The sequence below is a fragment of the Thunnus albacares genome, chromosome 21 (assembly GCF_914725855.1).
Source record: "Thunnus albacares chromosome 21, fThuAlb1.1, whole genome shotgun sequence".
Taxonomy (NCBI): domain Eukaryota; kingdom Metazoa; phylum Chordata; class Actinopteri; order Scombriformes; family Scombridae; genus Thunnus; species Thunnus albacares.
This window is the reverse complement of record NC_058126.1, coordinates 9,139,649-9,161,016: the sequence shown is the minus strand read 5'-3', so window position 1 is coordinate 9,161,016 and position 21,368 is coordinate 9,139,649. Positions and strand designations below refer to the sequence as shown.

Here is a 21,368-nt window from a genome sequence, read left to right as displayed (position 1 = left end):
TGTCTTCTGGTGCTTTTCATTGATGTTTCTCAGTCATTTCTCTGATCCTTACTCTGCTCAGGAAGACTTATGATCTGAGATGAGAGCATTGCTCTGTAAAACACCTCCTCCTGGCCCCAGGTGTTGAGGACATGGGGTGTCCCTAAAGGCAGCGGTCCCATTCTGTCTGATTGAACCCAGTACCAGAGCTCAATCCCCATGAGCTCCAATGGTCTGAGGGTCAGCAGAACGAAAGGGTTCCCCCTAAAACCTATGCTTCCACTCCCTCCCTCTGCTGCTTTGAACCAGAAGCCTGTAGCGTCTGTCGCCACTCCAGCGCCACAAGGTGTAAAAAGCCATTGGCTCCTGTTCTGGTTTCTGGTTCCATACACATGTGAGCACACACATTTTATACATGCGCACACACACACACACACATGCAGGTCTCACCCCACCAACGGCAGTCCCTCTCTATTATGAGAGCTTTGTAACCTCCTAAATTCATCCCAGGTGTGTGCGTGTGTGTGTTTGTGATGGAGAGGGGGCCCTAAGCCTTTGTGCTGTGCTTGCACAGCGAGCCACGCCACGCAGCAGACAGCCAGGTAAATCCGATTACTCTTAGCGCTGGTGTGTGTCAGTGCTTAATGTGCCTAAATGCGACGACACCTGCAGCCTCCCCACACCTGGCTGCTGGGTCGTTAACATGGTGGTGAAGCTCTGGGAGGCGTGGGAGTTGAACAACGAGAGGGGAGCAAGGGGGGGGGTTTATCTTCGGGGTTCTGCGCTCTGGGCAAATCTCTGCTATTCACCCAGACTTGTGATCTCCCACTCCTCTTATGTCCGTGGCCTAAGACTGTGTTTACTCTGGTTTTTACACCCACTTCAGTGCAGAAAAGAGGAGGCACTAAGGAAACATTGCCCCTATTGTTAGCATTAGCTAATCATGGTGATGCCTGAGTCTTAGCTGCTTTTCTTGGGCAAACACTGGATAAGAGTCCATATCCTTCTTACCACAACACTAATACATGGGGCTTTGCTGTGGGATAAGAAGAAAGGATTGAGATGAGGATTAATGAGGGAGAAGTGTTTTTTTTTAAACATCTTAATTGTGTAGAAGTGTGAATGGGATGCGCAGCGCCAACATCTATTTACATTGTGCGCCGATTAGTCGGTCAGTGGTCCTGCAGCAACAGTGAGCCCACTTGCTGGCGAAGCATCTCTGCCTCCTCTGAGGGGATCGTCTTCTTTAAAGTGTTTCTTTCTTAAACACTTGCCCTTCTTTGCCAGACTAAACACATCCATGGAGGGACTTAAAGCCCCTCCTTTTCAATGGCTTTCTTGCAAATGTTAAAACTGCACTGAGACACCAGAAAATGTTTAGTGAAAGGAAGGTAACTAGAGGGTAAAGTAAAATCTCTAAGCTTTAGAGACAATGCTTAAGCATTTTGGCGCCAAAATGGCATAAGTTTTGTGGCAGTAAGATATCTGCGATACGGTAGGCCTTTCATAGAAGTAAACCAGACACATTAAGTGCATCTCCAGACTGTGATGGCTGCCTATCAGTTCAATAGTCTTTAGCTTAGCCCCTTAAAAAATCAAGCCCAGATCTGGCTGCCATTGTCAAATCCCTACACCAAAGCCTTGTTGTCCTTGACTGATCTCAGAAACCGAGCCTGTTAAGCTTAAGGCAGTGGAGGCATGGATCTCTTAGCTGAAGGATTCCTTCACATGTATCACAGTAACCCTGCTCTCTGAGCCTGGCCAGAGGTGACTGCTACCTGGATCATTCTTGCCCTGTGCTCTGGGAAAGCTAGCGGGAACACTGAGCCATGGTGGAAAAACCGTCCCTTGGTTTTATGATTGGTGGGGGTGGTGGGTGTCCAGTCACAGGGGTTAAACACCAAACTGCTGTGCAGAGCTGATCTCAGGTCTACTGGGCCGTAGCACGCCAGCCGCTGCCCCGGTGTCAGTCTGTCTGCCTCAATATCAAAATGCAGCTGACCACTGAACTGAATGAGCTACAGAAGCTGTCACCAAACCGAACGTGATCCGCACAACAAAGGCACCAGACTCTCTACAGTTAATTACAGTGCTTGGTCATTCAGTTCATATGGACTGCACAGCACCTTTCCATTTGTCTTGGAAGAGTAAAAGCTGCACAAACAGCAAGAGCAAGCAGTTATAAAGTGTGTGTATGTTTAGGAGGGATAAAGTTACAAACACCCCCAAAAAGACCTCTTCTGAAACTGCACTCAAAGAACAAACTTTCGGGCCTCCTGTTGGTTTTTAAACGTGACAAGTACTGGCTGGTGTGCAGAGTCAAACATCCTCCCCCAAAGAACTGGGGAGTACAGAGGAGAGCCTGGGGTGAGAAGACACAGGTAAGGGCAAATGTTTCTTCTTTGTGATTGTTTCAATATTGGCTTTTTGAGTATGGTGGCATGGTGTAGTCCCTCAGCAGTGTGCCGGCACAGAGAAGCCTGGGGCACACTGCAGGCAACGGAGAGGGATTCCTTCCATCCATCTCCTTTCATCAAGAAAGAACAACATGGGTCTGTGCTCTGCCGTGGCCCCTTGGTCCAGCACACCAGGGATAATCAGATGATCCCCTTTTATACAGCTTATTAGAGGCATCTCATGCTGTAAGATAGGCCATATTCTCACATGCATGTGCCTCTTTGTAGCGCTTGATGGTTTAAGGGGGTTAAGCAGAGTTTGAAGTGCTAAGAGAACGCACTTTCATACCATCTTAAAGTCATGTGGTGCTCTCGTTACCACAAAGCTGATGCGTGTGAACAGAATATCTCAGAATAATGGCAGTTCTTATTAACAATGACAAGATTAAATATGAAGGGGCTAAAGAAGAATTAAGAAGAATTTCCAGGGAACTTAAGATGTTCAAAGAAGAATACTCAGCATTTCTTGGTATCATTGTAGCAACATCTGTCTGTGTGTTTTACTTCTTTTCATATGAGATTGGTTAATCAGTCGATTCACAGAGGCAAGTCAGAACAATAGCACTTTGCTGATGTTGTGGAGGCTTAAAATGAAGATTTGCTGCATCTTGACCATCCAAAAGGAAAATAAACTGGAGTAAACACCACTGGCAACAATAACATTAAGCGCTATACTATAAAAACAAGATGACTAAATGCTCATGGGGGTTTCTCCTCGGCTAGCTGGTTACAGCTACGATATCTTGAGCTTTTTCTCTCCTCCTTAAGTTACCCTGTAGTCTCCAGTAGGATAATCACCTCCGTGTGCTGTGGGAGAATCAGAATTATTTCACGCTCTTCCACATGTTTGTTGTCTGTGTATCCAAATCTCATCGCTCCTTTTTTTGTATTTGCATTTCTCTCACATAGTGACAAAGATAAGCACCCTTATCCCTTCAGCCAACAACCCGTATCTTGCTCTAGTCACTGGAGGGTCGTAAGTATATATTGTTCTACACGAAGAGGAGGCTGATGAACACAGTATAATTAAAATGTTTCCAGCAGCCTGGTGAAATGTAAGATATCGCTGGTGAAAAGAGAAAGAGAGAAGGGAGGCAGAGCTGAATCTGAGGGTATAAGTGAGACAGAAGGGTAAGAAAAAGAGAGAAGAGCCAAAGAGAGAGAGAGAGAGAGAGTGGAGAAGGAGGAGGGGGTGTAACAAAGCAGAAAATGAAGAGAGACATAAAAGAATGGGAGCTCAAGGAGGTCAGGCCCATCACAGGCTTTAGTGTTGCCTTCAAAGATGCCTGGGACAGGTGGCAGCTCCAGACAATCTCGCACCACAGAGCAGCATCCTCTCAGGAGGAGATAAGGGATTCCTCCATCCAGGCACCCTCCTCCTCCTCCTACCTCTCCTTCACTCACACTCTCCACCTCCCTTATGCCCACCCCCCTCCCTTTCCTCCCATCTCGGGGCTCTCCCAGACAGGCTGCTTTGATGTGGCTCAGTGTGAGCGGGCAGCTGTAGGCCACAGGGCTGCTGCAACGCTGCTGGGCCACTGGGCCGGCGGACCGTTGGGAGCCGACTCGAGCGCGGCTCAATCAGTGGGGCTCTCCGGTGCCCGGCACTTTCAGGTCTCATTAAAGCGCTCCGGCAGGGTTAATCCTCTTTAAGGTTTACATGGGCCCCAGTTTGTCTCTCTGCCCAGGCTGAGGGAACCCCTGGGCGCCACCTGCGTGACAAAGACTCAAATCACTGTGACACAAGTTCCCTCCGTCTGTTGCCTCACTTCTCAACACCCCTCGTATGTTCTCCTCTCTCTTCCCTCTTTCTCTACGGATCTCACTTCGCTTCCCCTGTGCATTCCGCCTCTGCTATCTTCCCTTTCCCTTGATAGTACCTAGGCCTGGTTGTAAGTCTTTTAGGATTATTTGGGTGGAATCTGTTGACAGGGGTGCAGTAAACGGATTACAACTTTGTCCTTGTTTTGGGATGCTGTGAGGAGGGAAAGGGGAGAGATCAGGAGGATGCGGTTTGAATAATGAGAGAGGCAAAGAAAAAGAGGCAGGCCGAGAACGAGATTAACTGAAAGAATAAGGAGGAGGATGCAAAAGTGAGGGAGAGGGTGAAAGAGAGGGTAAGGTGAAAGCAACGCAAAAAGCACGGAGAGTGGAAAAGAAAGAGAATCAGAGCGTTCCAGATGTTGTTACACTCATAAGACCTAATTGGTCCAGAAGCATCGACCCCTGTCTGGCCCTGCAGAGCCCAGCAGCCATTTGTCTGATTGCTGTGACACTGGGCTTTGTCTTTGCTCTGTGACACACAGTTTCCTCCATTAGCCCAAATAATGGCCACGTACCTCTAGAGGCCTGCACAGACTTTGTCTAATGTCTTTATGGGTTTGGTGGAAAATAAAGGAATAGACTAAAAACACAGGGAGGAATGTCATAAGATTGTAAAATATATTTAAGGGCCACACTCTTTCAGGCAGTCACTGGTTTCCACTAATTTCACTGCAGTATAAAAACAGGTTTGCAGATGGTTCAAACTTGCTTGAGGTAGGTCTTCCAGAACATTTTGTCACCGATTATGAACTCATCCTTTTCATGCATTCAAATGATTGCTTTTCAAACTGCAACCTTTGTGATTCAAGAGACAACATGTTACCCTTTTTTTTTTGCTTCATTTTGCTGCAGTATAGTTAATGTGTTGCTTTTAGGCTTCACACTCTCAAATCATGCAAGTCAGAGTGCCCTTGAATGCATCACTGAGATTTTTTTCAAACTGGCTCCCTCTTTTAACCACATTACTGTGAGATTATAACATACATTTGACTAGAATATAAAGGTGACAAAACGCTCACTGGGATGGATTACCTTTCTTTAATCAAAATTAAAGATGATATTCACTGCACATAGAGATGAATTGAGAACATTGGCTACCTGGAAATGTCATTTTCTAAACAGAATTACAATAACTTCAGTGGTCACCACCTCCTCAGCATGGTTCAAAATTGAGAAGCTGTCCAGTTTTTTTTTTTTTTTTCTGCGGTGTCCAGCCTGTGTTATTATGATGCAGGTGCATTAGCCTCACAGTCACTATCACACAGCCACATGCAGTCTTAGTATCACCTGCATAGGAGCCTTGGGAGGAGCTGTGACATAGAGGGTCAGTCTGTCACAGGATGGTCTGACACAGCTGTGGCAATCATGAACACTGTCACGGATATGGCCTCGGCTCATACATGCTGCAGTAAACCAGAATAAGTTATCATACATTTTCTATGATACAGATATTTAATGTGAAACAGATTGCGGACACTGTAGACACAAATGCCCCTTTTTCATTTCTTTGGTGACCCTCCATACTTAAATAAAGATCTCAAAAAAAGATCAAACCCTAAAGCGGCCTTGTATTTGAGTAGAATAAATCACACAGGGGGAGTTGAAGCAAAATATATGTAGCAAAGTCCTGGTGAGTTAACCCGAGGTTTAAATCAACTCCCTTCTCTCTGAGAGGTATCACTGTTTGGAGAGAAGGAGATAGACAGATGTGAGAGATAAAGAGAGAGAAGGGGAGAGAGGTGTAGCGCCGTGTTTCAACTACTAAACTGCTGTGTAAATCTCTCCCCAGCTGGGTGGGGGAGAGGAAGCTCGAGGGTGGTGTAGGGTAGAGAGGGTGCTGGAGCGAGGGGAGAGGGCCAACGCATAGCGCTTTGTTCTGCTCCCCAGCTTATCCCAATCTGGAGAAATTCACCAAATGTAGGAGATAGATTGGTGCTCCACAGAGGCCTCGTGAAATAACCTTCACTCCCTGATCCACACCGGGATACAGGGAGGAAAGGAGGTGCGTAAGGGAAGAAAAACGGGGTATAGCTGAGGTTGGATGGTGCTGGGGGCCTCTGGAAGACCCGTGTGCGTGCTTAGCTCTACTCTTTGCAAGGCGAGGGTCCTTACTCTGGCGTGCAATTTGTTAAGATTGACCTGGCTCGGTAAATGTCTTGCAGATGCTGGTGTTCCATTAAGATATTTTGTGTGACTTATGGAGAAGGAAGGCGGTGAAAGAGGTAACTGCAAGTTACTTGGAGCGCAGCCTGCATCTCAATCTTCATCATTCTGGTTTCTGACTTCTAGACTAAAATCAGGACTTCTTACTGTATATTATTTCAAATAAATGTCTTGCAAATGGATATGTATTTTCCACGGGATAGTCATCTGTAAAAATCTCGGCTTGGATAAGCTTGGCAGCAAAATGTTACACGTCATGTGCGTGTTTATGAGGATAGTGAACTCTTGTCGAATGCAAAAACAAAATTCTTATGTACTTAACGTTGTTATAAATATTAGCACAAAGAGATAACCTGCTTGAACGTCAAGTCCCAGTGCAAATATGCATAGACATGTAGAACCATGAAGAGAAAGGATGGGCATTGACCGACTTGTTCAGTCTAGACAAACAAATTACTTCTGACAGCGAGTAGCGATGGAATGTATACTTGAACAGAGAGCCTGTTATCGCGCATAGCTGACGTTTCTCTTTTTGCCACTCACTTTCTCTTCTCTGTTCGGGTTTTTCTTTTCCACCATGTTAATTACTTTTACCCACAGAAAGAGTGTGTTTGAGGGTGTGAGAGCAGTTAAACAGGAGAGACAGAGAAAGCAAAAAACAGAAGAGGACACAGCGGAAGAGAGGAAGAAAAAAAAAATCTATTGATTTACTGAGGAAGGGCAGAGTGTGATCTGCCAGGCTTGCGTATATGATGAATGGCAGAGAGATTGGCAAGCCAACACTTAACATTCTTCTGTTATTTAACCTCTCTGCTTGCTTTCTTCTCCCCTCTTCTTACCATTGCTCTTTGTGAATAAAGGCCTGTTTTTATCTTTCTCTGTTCTAGTGCCCAAGCATTGCATACAGTAGAGAAAGCTCTGCACAGCAAGAACATTAGGCTAATTTATACAGCGGTAATTAGGCCATTAGACCTGAAACAATCTGGGACCCGTAATTAAGCAAAGCGCTCCAAAAGTCAACAGCAACTCCCATTGAGCTTAGCTAAACAGTCTCCGAAAGTGTTATTTACATGTCCAAACAGCTTGAGGTCTCAGTGTAAGCAAACATGATGAGAGACGGGGTGTGAAGGGATTGATCAGAAGGGGGAATTCGCCTTCATGAGAGAGCCAGCCTCCGAACTATTCCCACTGATCTGAATCTGCATGGGGCTTCTTCATTTCCATCTCCTGCCAGCCAGATAATGATGAGATGTTCAGTGTCACGTAGCTGGAGGAAAGCGGGATCACCACATCACATAGTTCAGACCCATACTAAATACTTGCAGTCATGCTTGTCTGCAGATGTCATGCCTATAATTACCAAGAGGAAAATTCCCTCAGATACACTTAGACTGAAATTTTGTGCACTACGGGAGTTATTTTGTGACAAGGTGTAATTTTATTTTTATGATGGTGGACTGATGAGGATTTCTTAAATGGGAGTGCAAACCAGTGAGTTCAGCAGAAAGCTTTTCATTCTGAGCTACTGACATCAAAACCTGATGGTGAAAAAACTATTAAGCTTAACTGTTGCTATGCTGTGTGTTAGTTGTGATTTTATCTAATGTTTACTTTGGAATACTGGATAGCTTTACCACTTGGCATCCTCATAATTATTCAAATAAAACAACCCGAGACATACACAAGACATGATAAGGGTTTGCAAGCACTAAGAGTGTTGCTTCATTTTAAGGGGTCATAATGTAAAAAGGTTTGGAAGCACTGCTGTAAGTCCCTCAAGGTGACTTCTTGAAGAGTTAAGTACAAAAACCCCAGTAACAAAATGAGGCCAGAACTGCTTTGTCCTTTCTTGTACAGTAAAGTCATGTACATGTGCTCGTATTCACTCCCAGAAGGGAGCGACACGAGTTGCACACACGTGCACACACGTGCACTTGCAAACAGGCAAAGTCTTGAGCATCTTTCACGCACTCTGCAAAGTGTTGCAGAGTTATGGTGTAACTGCAGACCTCGCTGCAGACGAGCGTGCCTTAGCAGTGAGATCATGAGCGGGGAGAGAGGTGGCATAATGAAATCTGGCAGTCACAGCCCCTGCACAGGCTTCATATGTTCCACATTAGCAATTCACAAACCTCGGGAGCAGGCCCCAGCAGCCCTTTTCTCACTCCGCCTTAGTCGCTTATGACAATCTGTCACTGGCTCTTTGTGCTCTTGCAGCGGAGCGTCGATGAGAAGTGCAGTGTTTATGGAAGAGTGTTTCGTCCTCGGCTGCGGGTGACACTCCGTTAGAGCAGAGTCAGTGAACCTTCACCAGAGGAGAGGAGGAGCCCAGGTTTAGCCGTCAAGACAATAAACACACAATGCTGAGTTGACAACAAAAGAGAAAGAAGAGAAATTGTTTGCGTATTATCAAAAACCAAATCAAAATTGTGAGTGACAGCCAAAATTCTCTTAAAGTACCACACCACATAGGTTCCAAAGCACAGAGAAGATCCTTTGTGGTAAAACTTTCATTATGAAAGGAGATTAACCAATAAGGATATTGCAAATGATGTGCTTTAGGCTTTATCCTCTTCTTGTCCTCCCCCTTCTTTTGAAATTATTCAAGTGTCCAATAAAGGACAAGGCAATTACCATCCTCTCTTTAATGAAGGGGAAGCTGGCTTTTGGTCCTGAGCATGGTGTGTTTGTGTTGAATTAGAATTAATGAGCCTGGTCAAAGTTTGCCTCTAATTGCCCTTTCATTAAGACCCATTTGTAATCATGTCTTAATGACTTCCATCCCTTTTCCCAAAAGAAGAAAAAAAAAAAGGAAATATAAACAAAAAATGAAAACTGCTGCTCTAAAAAGTTGCACTAGAGTCATTATAATGTTCGAGAAGAAACATTATGATGAAAAATGTTAGATATTTCAAAAGATGGTTTTCAGGGATCCTGGATTCCTGACTTTCAGCGTATGATTGGCTGAGATGATTTCTTTAATCCCTCTCACTTTCCTTGCCAGTGGCGGTGGCCGTGCAGCCGGGACAAAACCGGCGTGATTACACTTTCCGTAGGAATGCTGGAGCTGCTGTGGTGTGTGGCCGCAGTGGGAAGGTAAAAACTGCGATGCGTCAGTTGGCTTCCTATGTGCCTTCCAGCTGTATTCTGTATTAGAGAACGAGAATACCCCTGAATATCCAGAAGAGCAGGGGCAATTTAGTCCCGGAGTAAACAGTAAGGAGTCCCTACAGGAAACACTGGAGATGGATTGCAGGATGGAGACTCTCTCCCCCTCTCTCCTTCGCCCTCTGTTCTTTGCGACTGTATACATTCCCTCCAGTGACACAGGCCTGTTTGCCTTGCTAATGGAGAGCTGTGCTGGCGTAAAAGAGGTGGCAGGCTCTATTTAGATAGGGCCACGGTAAAGTAAACTTCTGAGTTGGATTTAAATAAACCTCGGTGGAACGGTTTGCCATGCGGCAAAGTCATGGGCCACAGCGAGAGGAGGGAGGGAGGGAGGGAAGGAGGGAGGCAGCGAGGGAGGAGCAAGAAAAAAAAGGGTCCAGGCTTGGCAGAGAGCTGTGGTTAGTGAGGAGCTCCAGAGACATAAACATAGAGGGGATCTGGGTAATTCAGGGAGGAGTGGCGGATGTGGGAATGAAGGTGTGTTTTGCCGGGGTGAAGGGGTGGAGTCTTTAAAATGATTTTGCAGTTTGTAACCTCTACAGCCACCCCCACTGCCTAACAGGACAAGAGGTTAGAATGAAACTCCTGCAATGTGGGCAGGGAGCAGTAAGATTAGAGAACACGAAGCTTTTACTCCCATCAAGCTCGAACACAGTACACACACACCCCGGTAAACCTGAAGGTTCATTTCCGACTCTTGACAGCCGAGGGCCGACAGCCCAGGAGTGGAGCTGCGGAGAGTAAACAAAGCAGATTCTGCCCTTGTCTACCACCAGCCCATCCCTCCCTCCCTCCCCCAGCAGCTCTGGAATCAGCCGAGGTGAGCCAAGCCAAAACTGAGTCATCAGGAGGAAACTATCAAACAGACAGAGATGAAGGGGTCAGATACTTGCCAGAGCTGTATGGAGGAGGATTTTACCGCTTATCTCTGCTATTGTGAAAACAGTATGAAAACCCCTGAATAGTTTGTAAAAGTTTTCACTCGTCAAGCACATCACACCATTGCTGTTTAAGCAAACTTTAATTCGCTCTGATGATGCTCGGAATAATAATTCACGGCAGGTCTGTGCAAGTTAGTGATAAACGAGAGGTAATTAGATAATAGAGACCTTTAATGATACTTAATGTAACACCAGCAATCTGGATGAGCAGCATATAATATAAAGGTTTTAAAGTGAATTTGTAGGGCTGTCCTGGATTTAGGAGTGTTTTGTGTCATGGATTGATTTCTCTTGATTCTGTTTGTTCTTGTAACTGCTTATTTTGGGGCCCCCTTAAAAAATAAGATGATACATTTCAAGGGTTAGATACTATTATATTAAATAGGACTAATTTGGACCTGTCTTGCAGCTGTTATCGTGACAGCTGCAAGAGATCAAAAGTGTGCCATCAACTGACAAGAGTAGTCCAGATACAGGTTGATACAGGTTTCTGGGGCATCATTGCAGACAAACAAGTTACCGGTGTTTGGGTCTTAAGCAGAATACAACAGGGCTGGCAGTACTGTTACACATTAAATAGTGCGAGCGATTAAATGTTTAAGACTTAAAGGGACACACCACCAATTTAACGTGTCAAAGTCAATTTACTAGTCACAGGGAGTACTACTCTGCCTGTGAAAACAGCTGTATAATGTTGTGGCCAGGTGTCTCAGCTTGGAGACTACAAATGTTTAACAGAGAGTCTGTGTTAGAGACTGAGGGTGTTGAGTTTGCCAAGCAGGGAGGGCCAAATGAAAGACGCTACCGAGTTGTATATGGGACGTGTAGGATCCAGTGTCTTTAGAACTTGGCCTATAATAGAGATTAAAAGTCAGGATATCTGTGGTTTATGATGTTTTTCACAATCCTATTTTTAATTTGTCTCTTGGAAAGCCACCCAACTTTGTGGAAGTGACTTGTTAGCTTGTTAGCTTAGATCGGCCGCTAACTTAATAACTTAACACAGTTTATTCAAAAGATGTATTTGTACAAGCGACTCCTGTCTCTTACATAACTGTCTGCAAACCATTGCTCTTTTGTGGAGGAGTTTTTACTCTTTTTTTTTTTTAAATATATATTTTTTGGGCCATTTTATGCCTTTATTGGATAGATGACAGGATATAAGAGGAGAGAAAGACAGGGAATGACATGCAACAAAGGTCCACTGCTGGATTTGAACCATGGACGTTGCAGTTACATGTCATGTGTCTTAACCAGTGGCTTACAGGGGCGCGCCAAGAAGAGTTTTTACTCAGATAGAGTATGTTGAATAAAAGTGAATCCTGTAACACAGCTAATATCTCCATCCCCTAAAAGGATTGCACTGTCAGGACGGCTTGCTATTGGTCAGCAGTTCCCCAAAGTTGCACTCGAAAAAATTTGCATGGATTTTCTTCATCCCCTTCAGCAAATCCACTGATTCCAACAATTCCCTTGTAATCAATAAAAAATGTAGCTGTTTAAATCCTGGTGTGACCAGGGCTTAATGCTGCAAGACCTCAAGCAACACCTGAACTGATCCCCCTCTTAATTGTAGCTGTGCTGGCCCAAGCTGGCAGCGATCATCACGATGAATGAATGAATGATGAGGTAAGCAGACCTGGGAGTTGCAGGGGAATCAACACCTGCTGCGTTGCCCAGCGATGTAGCTGCGTTTGGCATGGACCAAACACTTGTAGAGCTGTTGGGCACCCTGCTGTTTGGCCATCTGCCCTCTTGGCATACGCTGACAGATGTTTACAAGCAAAAAACACATAGCTAGCAGCATCAGAGACTTGCTGCGCGAAGGTACGCAGATGTTGACATATGCCTTGCCTCGGGGTGGTGATACAGAACTTGGCAATGGTCTCAGTAACAAAGTGACATGTGTTTCTGGCAGGGAGGTGTTTGTACAGTATGTGAATGAAGAGGTGATTAATTTGTCGTAAAAAAAAAGGATCTTGCAATAGTCATTTGTTGGCTCTGGCTTTCCGTACAAGTTTTAACCTATTTCAGTTTCACAACTTGACCCTCTGGTAGGCAGAATTTCAGCAAAATTCCCAACTATGGTTTTACACGTGGCAACTTGTCCGACAGTGGATGCACGGTTGCAACACGGAATTCCAGCTTCAAGATTATGGTGCGGAGTGCAGTTAAAGATAGTGTCAGCGATTCTAATCCAATATACTTTTTGTTGTTTGTAAATCCGTGAATATCTCCTCACACGGTCCGCTAGCTGTCCATTCTGTGTGTGCACTGAAAAAACAAAATCTAGTGTTCGTACACAACGCTGGCTCTGTCAATGGGCATTTAAACACAGTGGCTCAATCAGCAACGGGTGGGGGGGGCGTTTGTGCTCGTGCACAGGACAAGGGGAGGTCATCAGAGCAGCTGTCTGTGTGAGGACATGACAGTCGACCCTCTCCAGCATTAGTTGAATGGTGGGAGAGAGAGGCTGTGGCCAATTCACATAGAAAGTGTTTTCTCACGGAACAGATACGCTTCCATTTTTATTAAATATATCAATCCACACTGAATCCGAGACAGTCTCATGAAGACCCCCCGTGTGTTTTTTTACACTCCGAGTGTGTTTCTGTTGCGTTAAGTGAAATGTAATCTGAGCAGGCAGCTGTTTAAATCACACAAATATCCCACTGCATATGTGTTTTCAACTTATTAACCATATCCATGAATCAATAAATACAAACACTGTCCATTTCTTCCCCGTGGAGCTGACATGCAAACTATTTTGGTTCAGTAAATTTCTGCTGTCAGTCAGTCTGGTGAAGGCAGTTTGTCCTCTCTGCTCTCCAGGAGCTGCAACTGACAGACAACAGAGACGCTGAACGCAGGTCGAGTGAGAAGCGAGGAGGCCGCAGAGAGGCGAAGAGTCTGAATGGACTGTTGTGCTCACATGAGACGAGATTGTTTTTCCGCTCGTGATTAAGTGTGAAAGGAATAGAAGTGACTCTACAGCTGACGCATCGCTCTGGATTCCACCATATTTCTCTTTTGGTCGTTGCCTTGGCAATGGGCAACCATTAATTTGTGGGGCGGAGCTTCTGAAGGAGCACAAAGGGAGGGGTGTAATAGTTTGGGTAGGTTTGTGCAAGTTAGTGATAAACATATTTAGTTAAAACAGTCTTTCTCCAGAATAACTGACTCTACCTTTAAGGTTGGATGAATATACGAATCCAGCCTGGTGGCAGCACAACAGTTTCTGCTTCAAGGGGTAAAAATAGAGAAAGGCTTGGAAGCTCATATTATGCAAATGTTTTAATGTTTTATCTGGAGGGGGGAAAAGAAGCCTCTCAATTCTTTCTGGCAGTTATGATAAAATGCTGTTTTTTTGTTCTCGTTTTGTATGTGTCATTGGTTGTACTTAAACGTTATCCCTTGTACAAAACCACATTATGCTTGTTTAAGTGAGAAAAATGCCATTTGGCTGCTTTTCTTATGGTTATTTATCACTGTTTATTTTTAGTTCTATCAGCCTTGAGACATTTACAAAGACTTCCTCAGCGAGCATTTTAGAGCAATGTGGCTTTTAGTTCAGTTCATTTAATGAGGTCTCATTTGGGCGGGTCTGCTGAAAGATAGCCATCAACCACTGCCTTTCATTCTAGCTGCTATTTAGATTAGCTGAGGAGGGAATTAATTCGAATGAAATATTTTATAGAGGAACCAGTGGTCCTACGAAATGTAAATAGCAAGATTTCAGTCATGAGTTGATCACATCTCATATTTCTTCTCTGTTTCTCTTTCTGTTATTCTCTACAGCCGCACCACAGTTCTTCCCGACCTTCCATCCTCCTGTGCCAATCGACGACAGACATACCCAGGGACGTTACATCTACGAGCCTTCTCCCGTGCCCCCTCTTCACGTGTAAGTCTCTCAAACCGGTCACACGCACGTGCACACACGCAACCAAACAAAATACTGCTGATCATACCTGAGAACACGTTTGATTCAGCTGCATCACGCACATCAACGACGAGTCTGCCGTTAATGGCGATACGGATCGAGCTCCTGAACTTCCTTCCGCCTGTGGGTGTGGAGCATCCTCCTCATGGGTGCCGGGCTCCTCTCTTTGCCTTTTCAGGATCAAAGGCCACGGCCCTGTACGTGCGCAACATGATCCGCATGTCAGAGACACGCAAATGAACATGTGTCAGAGACATGGAAATGAGAGCAGGGTGAGGGGAGCCTGGGAGCGTGCGATTCTCACAAGAGCAGTGATCAAGCCCTGTCAAGAGAAGGAAGCAATGCCTCTGCTGACATCTACCCATTTCTGACAGACACAGATGGGCTCCTGACACATGAAATGTATACAACTAACCATCACGCCCCATCCAATCACATCCATGCACAGGCAAATACGAAGTAAGGTAAAAACATGGCGTCATGCCTCATAAAAGAGTTGTAAGTGTTTATAAGCACGGGAACTCTTATTACAGTTGTCTTGTATTTCCCTGGAGTGCTTCTAGCAGAGCTGACCAGGTCAGCAGAGAACTTCAAAGTCCTCCCTCAGCTCACCACTCACATACATTCGTGCACACGGTGCTCTTTTTTTCCCCCCTCACTCTTTTTAGTCACACTTTTTCCTCCCTTTCTGTCTCTTTTACTCTCTCCATCATTTGTATTCTTTGCGTCCAAACAGTGAGCACCACAAGGAGATGCTTCATCGTCCTTGCGCTGCTTGTTTTCTACCAGCAGACACGAAGGAAGCAATCACTGCGCGACGAGGACAAATTGGATGGGGCAGCTACTTGGGCCGCATTATGTTTGATATTCTTCATCATTATCAACTCCCCCCTTTCTCCTCCTCAGGAGTCATATCTCTCCCTTGCTGATGTGCCACTAAGCGTAATGAATTTTTTATGTCACCCTCCGCCTCCCCACCTCCGGCCCACCCCACCTCTCAACCCCTCGTCTCCTGCTCAGGGGGCTGCAGCAGAGGAAAAAAAAAAAAAAAAAAAGGAGGGAGAGAGGCGAGGAAATAAAAAAGGGAGGTGATTGATGCCCTGTGTCACTGCAAACAAAATGGCAAATATAATTTAGCATTTAGCTTATGCGGAGATAATGGGGTGAACATGCGCCGGCAACATAGGCTTGAACAAACAGCCTTGCTTGTTATCCGTCAGGAGCGCTTTGGTACGATCTGGAGCACAGTTTGGGGGTGGGGGGGGGGGGGGGGGGTGAGGAGGGGTGGAGGGACTACACAGGGACAGGGAATTGAATTAAGGGGGAGAAGTTATGCAGCGCCGGTGTCTTCAGTCACTCTGTCCGGACAGGAGTTATCTGTGCGCTTGGTTTGCTGTCACCACAGACACGGCCGTGCTCTGCTATGCTACTTATGGTCTATTTATCCAAGCCATTAAGCATAGAGCTGTTTAATATGACACGCTATGCTGAGGGAAACTATTTGTCATTATTATAAGACAGCTGCTTAGCGGCCAGCCTTATTTAAATCAAGTATGCGAACTCACTGTCATACTCGCTATCTGTGAATTTACGTGGGTTTCATGCAGAAATGATCTCAACTACTTTTGAGTCTTTGCACAGGGAAGCAGCAATATTGCCTGCTTGATTAAAAAAGCAGCAGTGAATTCCTCAGTGAGTAGAGGCACTCATCAGTTGCGGTATTACAGCTGGGTCCAACCACCTGATGGCAAATTGGAGTTAATTATACTTCCAGGTTCAGCTTTGTGCAAGTTTTAGCTGTGGCTAAACTTTACGACCAGGAGACTGCAGCCGAAAAAATAAACCTCTCTGAGGATTTAAAAAGCGATGCATTCTGCTCGGTAATGTTGCTTGTAGCCAGCCCGAGCAAATAGAGGCAGTCAACGTATAGCTGTCGCTTCAGGGAAATGGAGGACAGGAGGCGGCTTATGGAGAAATATTGAATTGTTTTAAGACAAGTTCTCCTCGGTGAGCAGAATTAATCGTTATTAGCCCTCTCAAAGATATGCCTAAGTACACAGGGACTATTATTGCAGTACTTCCCCATGCAGCCTCTCATTACGGCCTGTAATTACAGTTGGGTTGGCCCTGCGGCAGTTCCATCAATCCAGCCAGCTTCCCCCGCCACGCACACGAGCCAGCCACCACTGGGCATCCGTGGCCGGAGAAAAACACCACGAAAAGCCCAGCAGCTTGTTTCCTCTCTGCCACAATGACACATCCACCATCCATACGTGGCAAATGAACAGAATCATATCCTATTACTGTGAGGGGCCTAATTGAAACATGTTTATTTATGGCCCCCGTTTTTAGACGAGGAGCAGGCGTTAACAGCGCAGCTAACGGGCTCCAGCGATATGAGGCGGTGGAATTAAATTAAAAGCTCATAAAATGAAATATGCTCTGTATTAGCTGTTTGACACTTAATTTGCCTTCAAATGAGCAGAGGAAATCACAAATTAACTGTCCTTTGTTTTTTTTTCCTCTTTACCTCACCTCCCCTATTAGGCAAGGGAGAGCGCAATTACAGACAGAGGCTAATCGTTTAGTTTATGAATTCTTGTGGGGAAGGTACCAATGTGCCATTCAATATTAAAGCCTCAGGGTCAGAAGGGGGAGTGGAGGCTTGCTTTACTGAGGAACTCGTATATTCACATGAAAGAACAGCACTTTACAAGAGTTTCAGTGGTTTGAACTGAAACCAATGCCAACTAACAACAAGCTTCTCAGCTTCTATGACTTTCCAACTTCAGCAAAACCTCAATGTCCTTCACTAAACCAGGACCAGAGATTTGTCTTTTTGGGCACTGAGGTTGGTGCTTTTTCTTCTGTATACTGTACCTCTGCTCTGGAAACAGCTGACCTCCAGCCTCACCAAAGAGAGAATTATCCCTTCCTGCTTCAAAGAAGATGCTTCCTACTTAAATAAACACATTGATCGGTGAAGAGCAGGCTCTCCGTGGGAGCTCTGGTCCCCTCTGCCACCACCATTGTGTGGGACTGGCTTAATAGGAGTTTGGGGGGAGGTTGGGGCCAAGAGAAGAGACCGCTCCTTTCATTCCAGCTTTATTGCCTGACCACGGTACACAGCAAAACAAAACAGCCCTCTCATGCGGCTCAGCGCCGGCTCACGGTCACCCGGAGACCACTCAGAACAAACAGAGGTATTCGTCACAAGTCAATTATCAGCATCAGAGTTTACTCTGGAGTCCCAGGCCCTCGTGCTGTGAATGGGGCCACTAAAACAACAAAACATTCTTATGGGATAAGCAATTGACTCACAACCTTTTGCGCAGTTACCGTATGTGGATTTAGGAAAGAATTAGTCAAAATGACAGAGTCAATTAAAGAGTTTGTAAAGTTGTAAAGCAAAAACAATGTCCTGATCTCTGATCTTTGCTTTCTCTGTGTTTGACTGTGTGTTTATGATGGAATATCTGTACAATATGTGCAATACGAAATGTTTTAGAAAATACATTAATGCCTAAAATTACTTAAAGCCACAAAATGAACATTTAAATTACATAGAAACTAAAGTAAAACATAAACTTACAATTCCTCACAATTACTCACAATTCCTTCTCTACTTTTCATATTCCAACAAAACACACATATAAAAAGCTTAAATACTATATATATATATATATATATATATATATATATAACCTCTTAATACAAAAAATGATCAGTTTGTCATTACTGCGTTAATGGTATTTTGATGTATTTAAAAATATACAATCTAAGGCTAATCTAAGGCATCTAAAGATGCCAAAAAAGTTTTGTATAAAAGAAAAGTGAATGTCTCAGTTTGACTCATGAATAAAGTCATGGACTGTATTTTCTGTCAGTGAGGAGGTAGAGTGCAGGTGTGAGCTGTGCGGGTGTGTTTCCTTGTTCCCAGCCTGTGTGGTTATTTCATTCAGGAGTGTGTTTGTTCAGCTGCGGGCCCCGGCCTGACTGGAAGGTATTCTGGCAGTACCAGGGGAGAGCTGCACCATGTCTCTGTCATTGCTGCATAAGCACCAGCTTTGAAATGATAGTTAATAGCGACCAGGAAGGAGTTAATTGACTTCAAGGCTGTGTAGAGCTGTTGCTTCAGAAGCGTTGTTTTATCTAAAGAGTGCAACGTGGTACCAAAACCGACTGAATCACCTTTTTAACCTCAAAATACCTCATGAGCCAGTTAATTCTTCATTCCAATTTTAGTTTCTGTTGGCAGGATTCTCACAAATTTCTTACAGTTTCCCTGCATTAACTCTCACACGCTTCCTCTCGCTGTCCTCTGCCTTTGGCAGATAGAGGATGGTTTTTTTTTTCTTTTTTTTTTTTTTTTAAAGATGTGTGCCGTGTTGTTTTTGTTATTTACATAAAATGTTGTCAGAGCGCCCAATCTGGGCATAGAGGAGCGGCGTGGTGCTTAGCATAAAGACCACGGTCTTATCTCAACACCTCCTTCCAGATGGGACGAGGCCGAGCATTGCAATACACACACACACAAACACAGACATACACACACACGTACTGGTAAACAATGGAAAGACAAAAGGGCCTAGTGTAGTTTATGTAGGAGAGGAAAATGTTTGTGGAGCGTACTGATTCATCAGTAGTTGTTTATGGTGTGATTTGCTGCGTCAAGGCCTCATTTAATAGTTGATTTGATCAGTTTCAGGCCATACGTCATCACATTTTTTTATCAATATTGTTTGCATTTCATTAAAAATAAAACACAGTAGTTAGAATTTGTAACTATATATATTTTTTGAGATGTGACAGCAACATTTTTTATTTTCTTTTTAGTAAAATGACTAAAAAATCATAGCCAGTTTGAGTATTTGCCATTAATATTCACATTTGAATATTGTCTAGACTAAAACAGAATGTGAAGTGGAGCCATAAATTACATTAAGAATTAATGATTATTTCACATTGCATCTGATAATCTCTGTCCAGATATGGCTGCTGTCACTGAAAAGCAGCAGGGAAAGACGAAGGCCACTTTTTCATCTTCCTCTCTAACTGTCCAAAACCCGTTCTGTGTGACTTCATAGGTCACCCCTCTCTGGTGCAGTCAGTGGTTACCCCTCCATCCTCACCCCCCCCTCCCCTCCCCCCCCCTGCCGTCTCTCACCCCTCCCGCTCCTCCACCTCCTCCCTCTTTAATACTTTCTCTATGGAGTAAGTCGGGGGGACAGGCGGTCACGCAGTAGCTGGCTTCATGATTAATGGTGTTTATTCTTGACAGAAGGCTCCTTTATTTATCTGCATTGCAGTTTCACTGATACTATCAGTCACCTGAATGAAAAATATTCAGTCATACCAATTTTGCAGTATAATTGAGTAGAGTCACTTCCTTTCAGTTTTTTCCCCCCTCGCTCTCCTCTCCCACTCTATCTGGCAGCCTTATCATCGCCACAGTAATTTTCGCACTGCGTTGTTTGATATGGAGAGGCTGGCTTTAGCCGCATTTGACATAAAGCCTCTTCAATTTTCACTGGAGGAAAAAAAAAAAAGGGAAGAAAGAAAGTTATGCACCACTCTGTGAAAATGTGCAAGGAGGGGAAAGTATCTTTCTCTTTTTTTTTTTTTTTCTGAGGCAATTTCAGGATTTAGAGAGAAAAGGAGATAAATGCCTAAGCAGAAATGTGGGCAGATTGAAGTTACAGTATATCTATTTTTTTTGTAATACACCAGTTTCAGAACCCTAAATGGGCAGTGTAGTCTTTTTTTTTTTTTTTTTTCTTATTCAGCCTGTGCACAGGACCGTGATATTTTGAAGGCACCTGTGTATTTTGAGAGTGATGGATCCAGCAGGTTGGGAGAAAAAAAAAAAAAGAAAAAAGAAAAAACGAGTTTGGCACAGCAGATATTTGACAAGGCCTGTAAAGGTTTAAGGGTTGAGTCATTACCTGTGGAGATCTGTTAAGACATGTTCCAAAACTCTACTTACCAGGCTAGGATTACCTACGCTGAGGCTGCTCCCGCCGCTGTGTGTATATTTGTATTTCTCCCTAGTTATTAAATATCACATGCATTTTTTATGGAGGGGTTTTTTTTTTTCTGCTCCTTGCTAAATGGTTTTTGACTGAGTATGTCTTAAAGGCAAATGGTAATCTCAACTAAAGAAAAGAATTCATAGTATTTCTAATCTACAAATTATTCAGTACAAAATCAAATCCTGTCTGATTATTTATTCAACAAATATTTCCTGTTCTTTGTAATTTCTGCTGTTGAAATAGGTGGAATTTAATTTTAGGGTCCATTGAAAATATCTTACATTTCGATAAAAGAGGAATACATTAATCTCCAATACAAGGCCGGTGAATTTGCACATGTAACACATTAGTGGATTTGATTTTCTATACACAAGTCATTTGCCCCCTCTTCATGTTTGAGATCTCAATTTGTAGCTCTCCCATGGAGCACAATGGAATACCAGGTCTGAGGGGAAGAGATAACAGGCAGGTGCCAACAGCTCTGCGCTAATGTGTGTGTGTGTGTGTGTGTGTGTGTGTGTGTGTGTGTGTTGTGTAAAATAAACACACACACACACACACACACACACACACACACACACACACACACACATACGTTTTCAATATTTTCTTGTCAGTGTTGAGAGTGTCAGTTGCAATCTTAGCACATTTGATTTGTGTTTGCTATATTTATTTATATTTCTTTTAAAATACAGTATGAATCAAGCAAAATTCAATTCAAATAGATTTATTTGCTATCAGGCTCTTACATGTCACACTGTGTATTTCATCTAAGGCATTTAATAATGTATTATTTGCAGAATAAGGCTTTTATTTAAACATTTAAGTAATTACAAGCTGCTGCATTTAAATATTATTTTCA

At 44.0% G+C, this 21,368-nt stretch overlaps 1 protein-coding gene across 1 annotated transcript in view; it reads left to right on the top strand.

Annotated features, from left to right (window-relative positions):
- The window catches only part of gli3 (GLI family zinc finger 3), a 95,706-nt gene that overhangs the window by 37,295 nt on the left and 37,043 nt on the right, over positions 1-21,368 (top strand). The window contains exon 4 of the mRNA XM_044340191.1: positions 14,330-14,435. Coding sequence (XP_044196126.1) covers positions 14,330-14,435 — 106 coding nt within the window. The remainder of the gene's footprint in view (positions 1-14,329; positions 14,436-21,368) is intronic.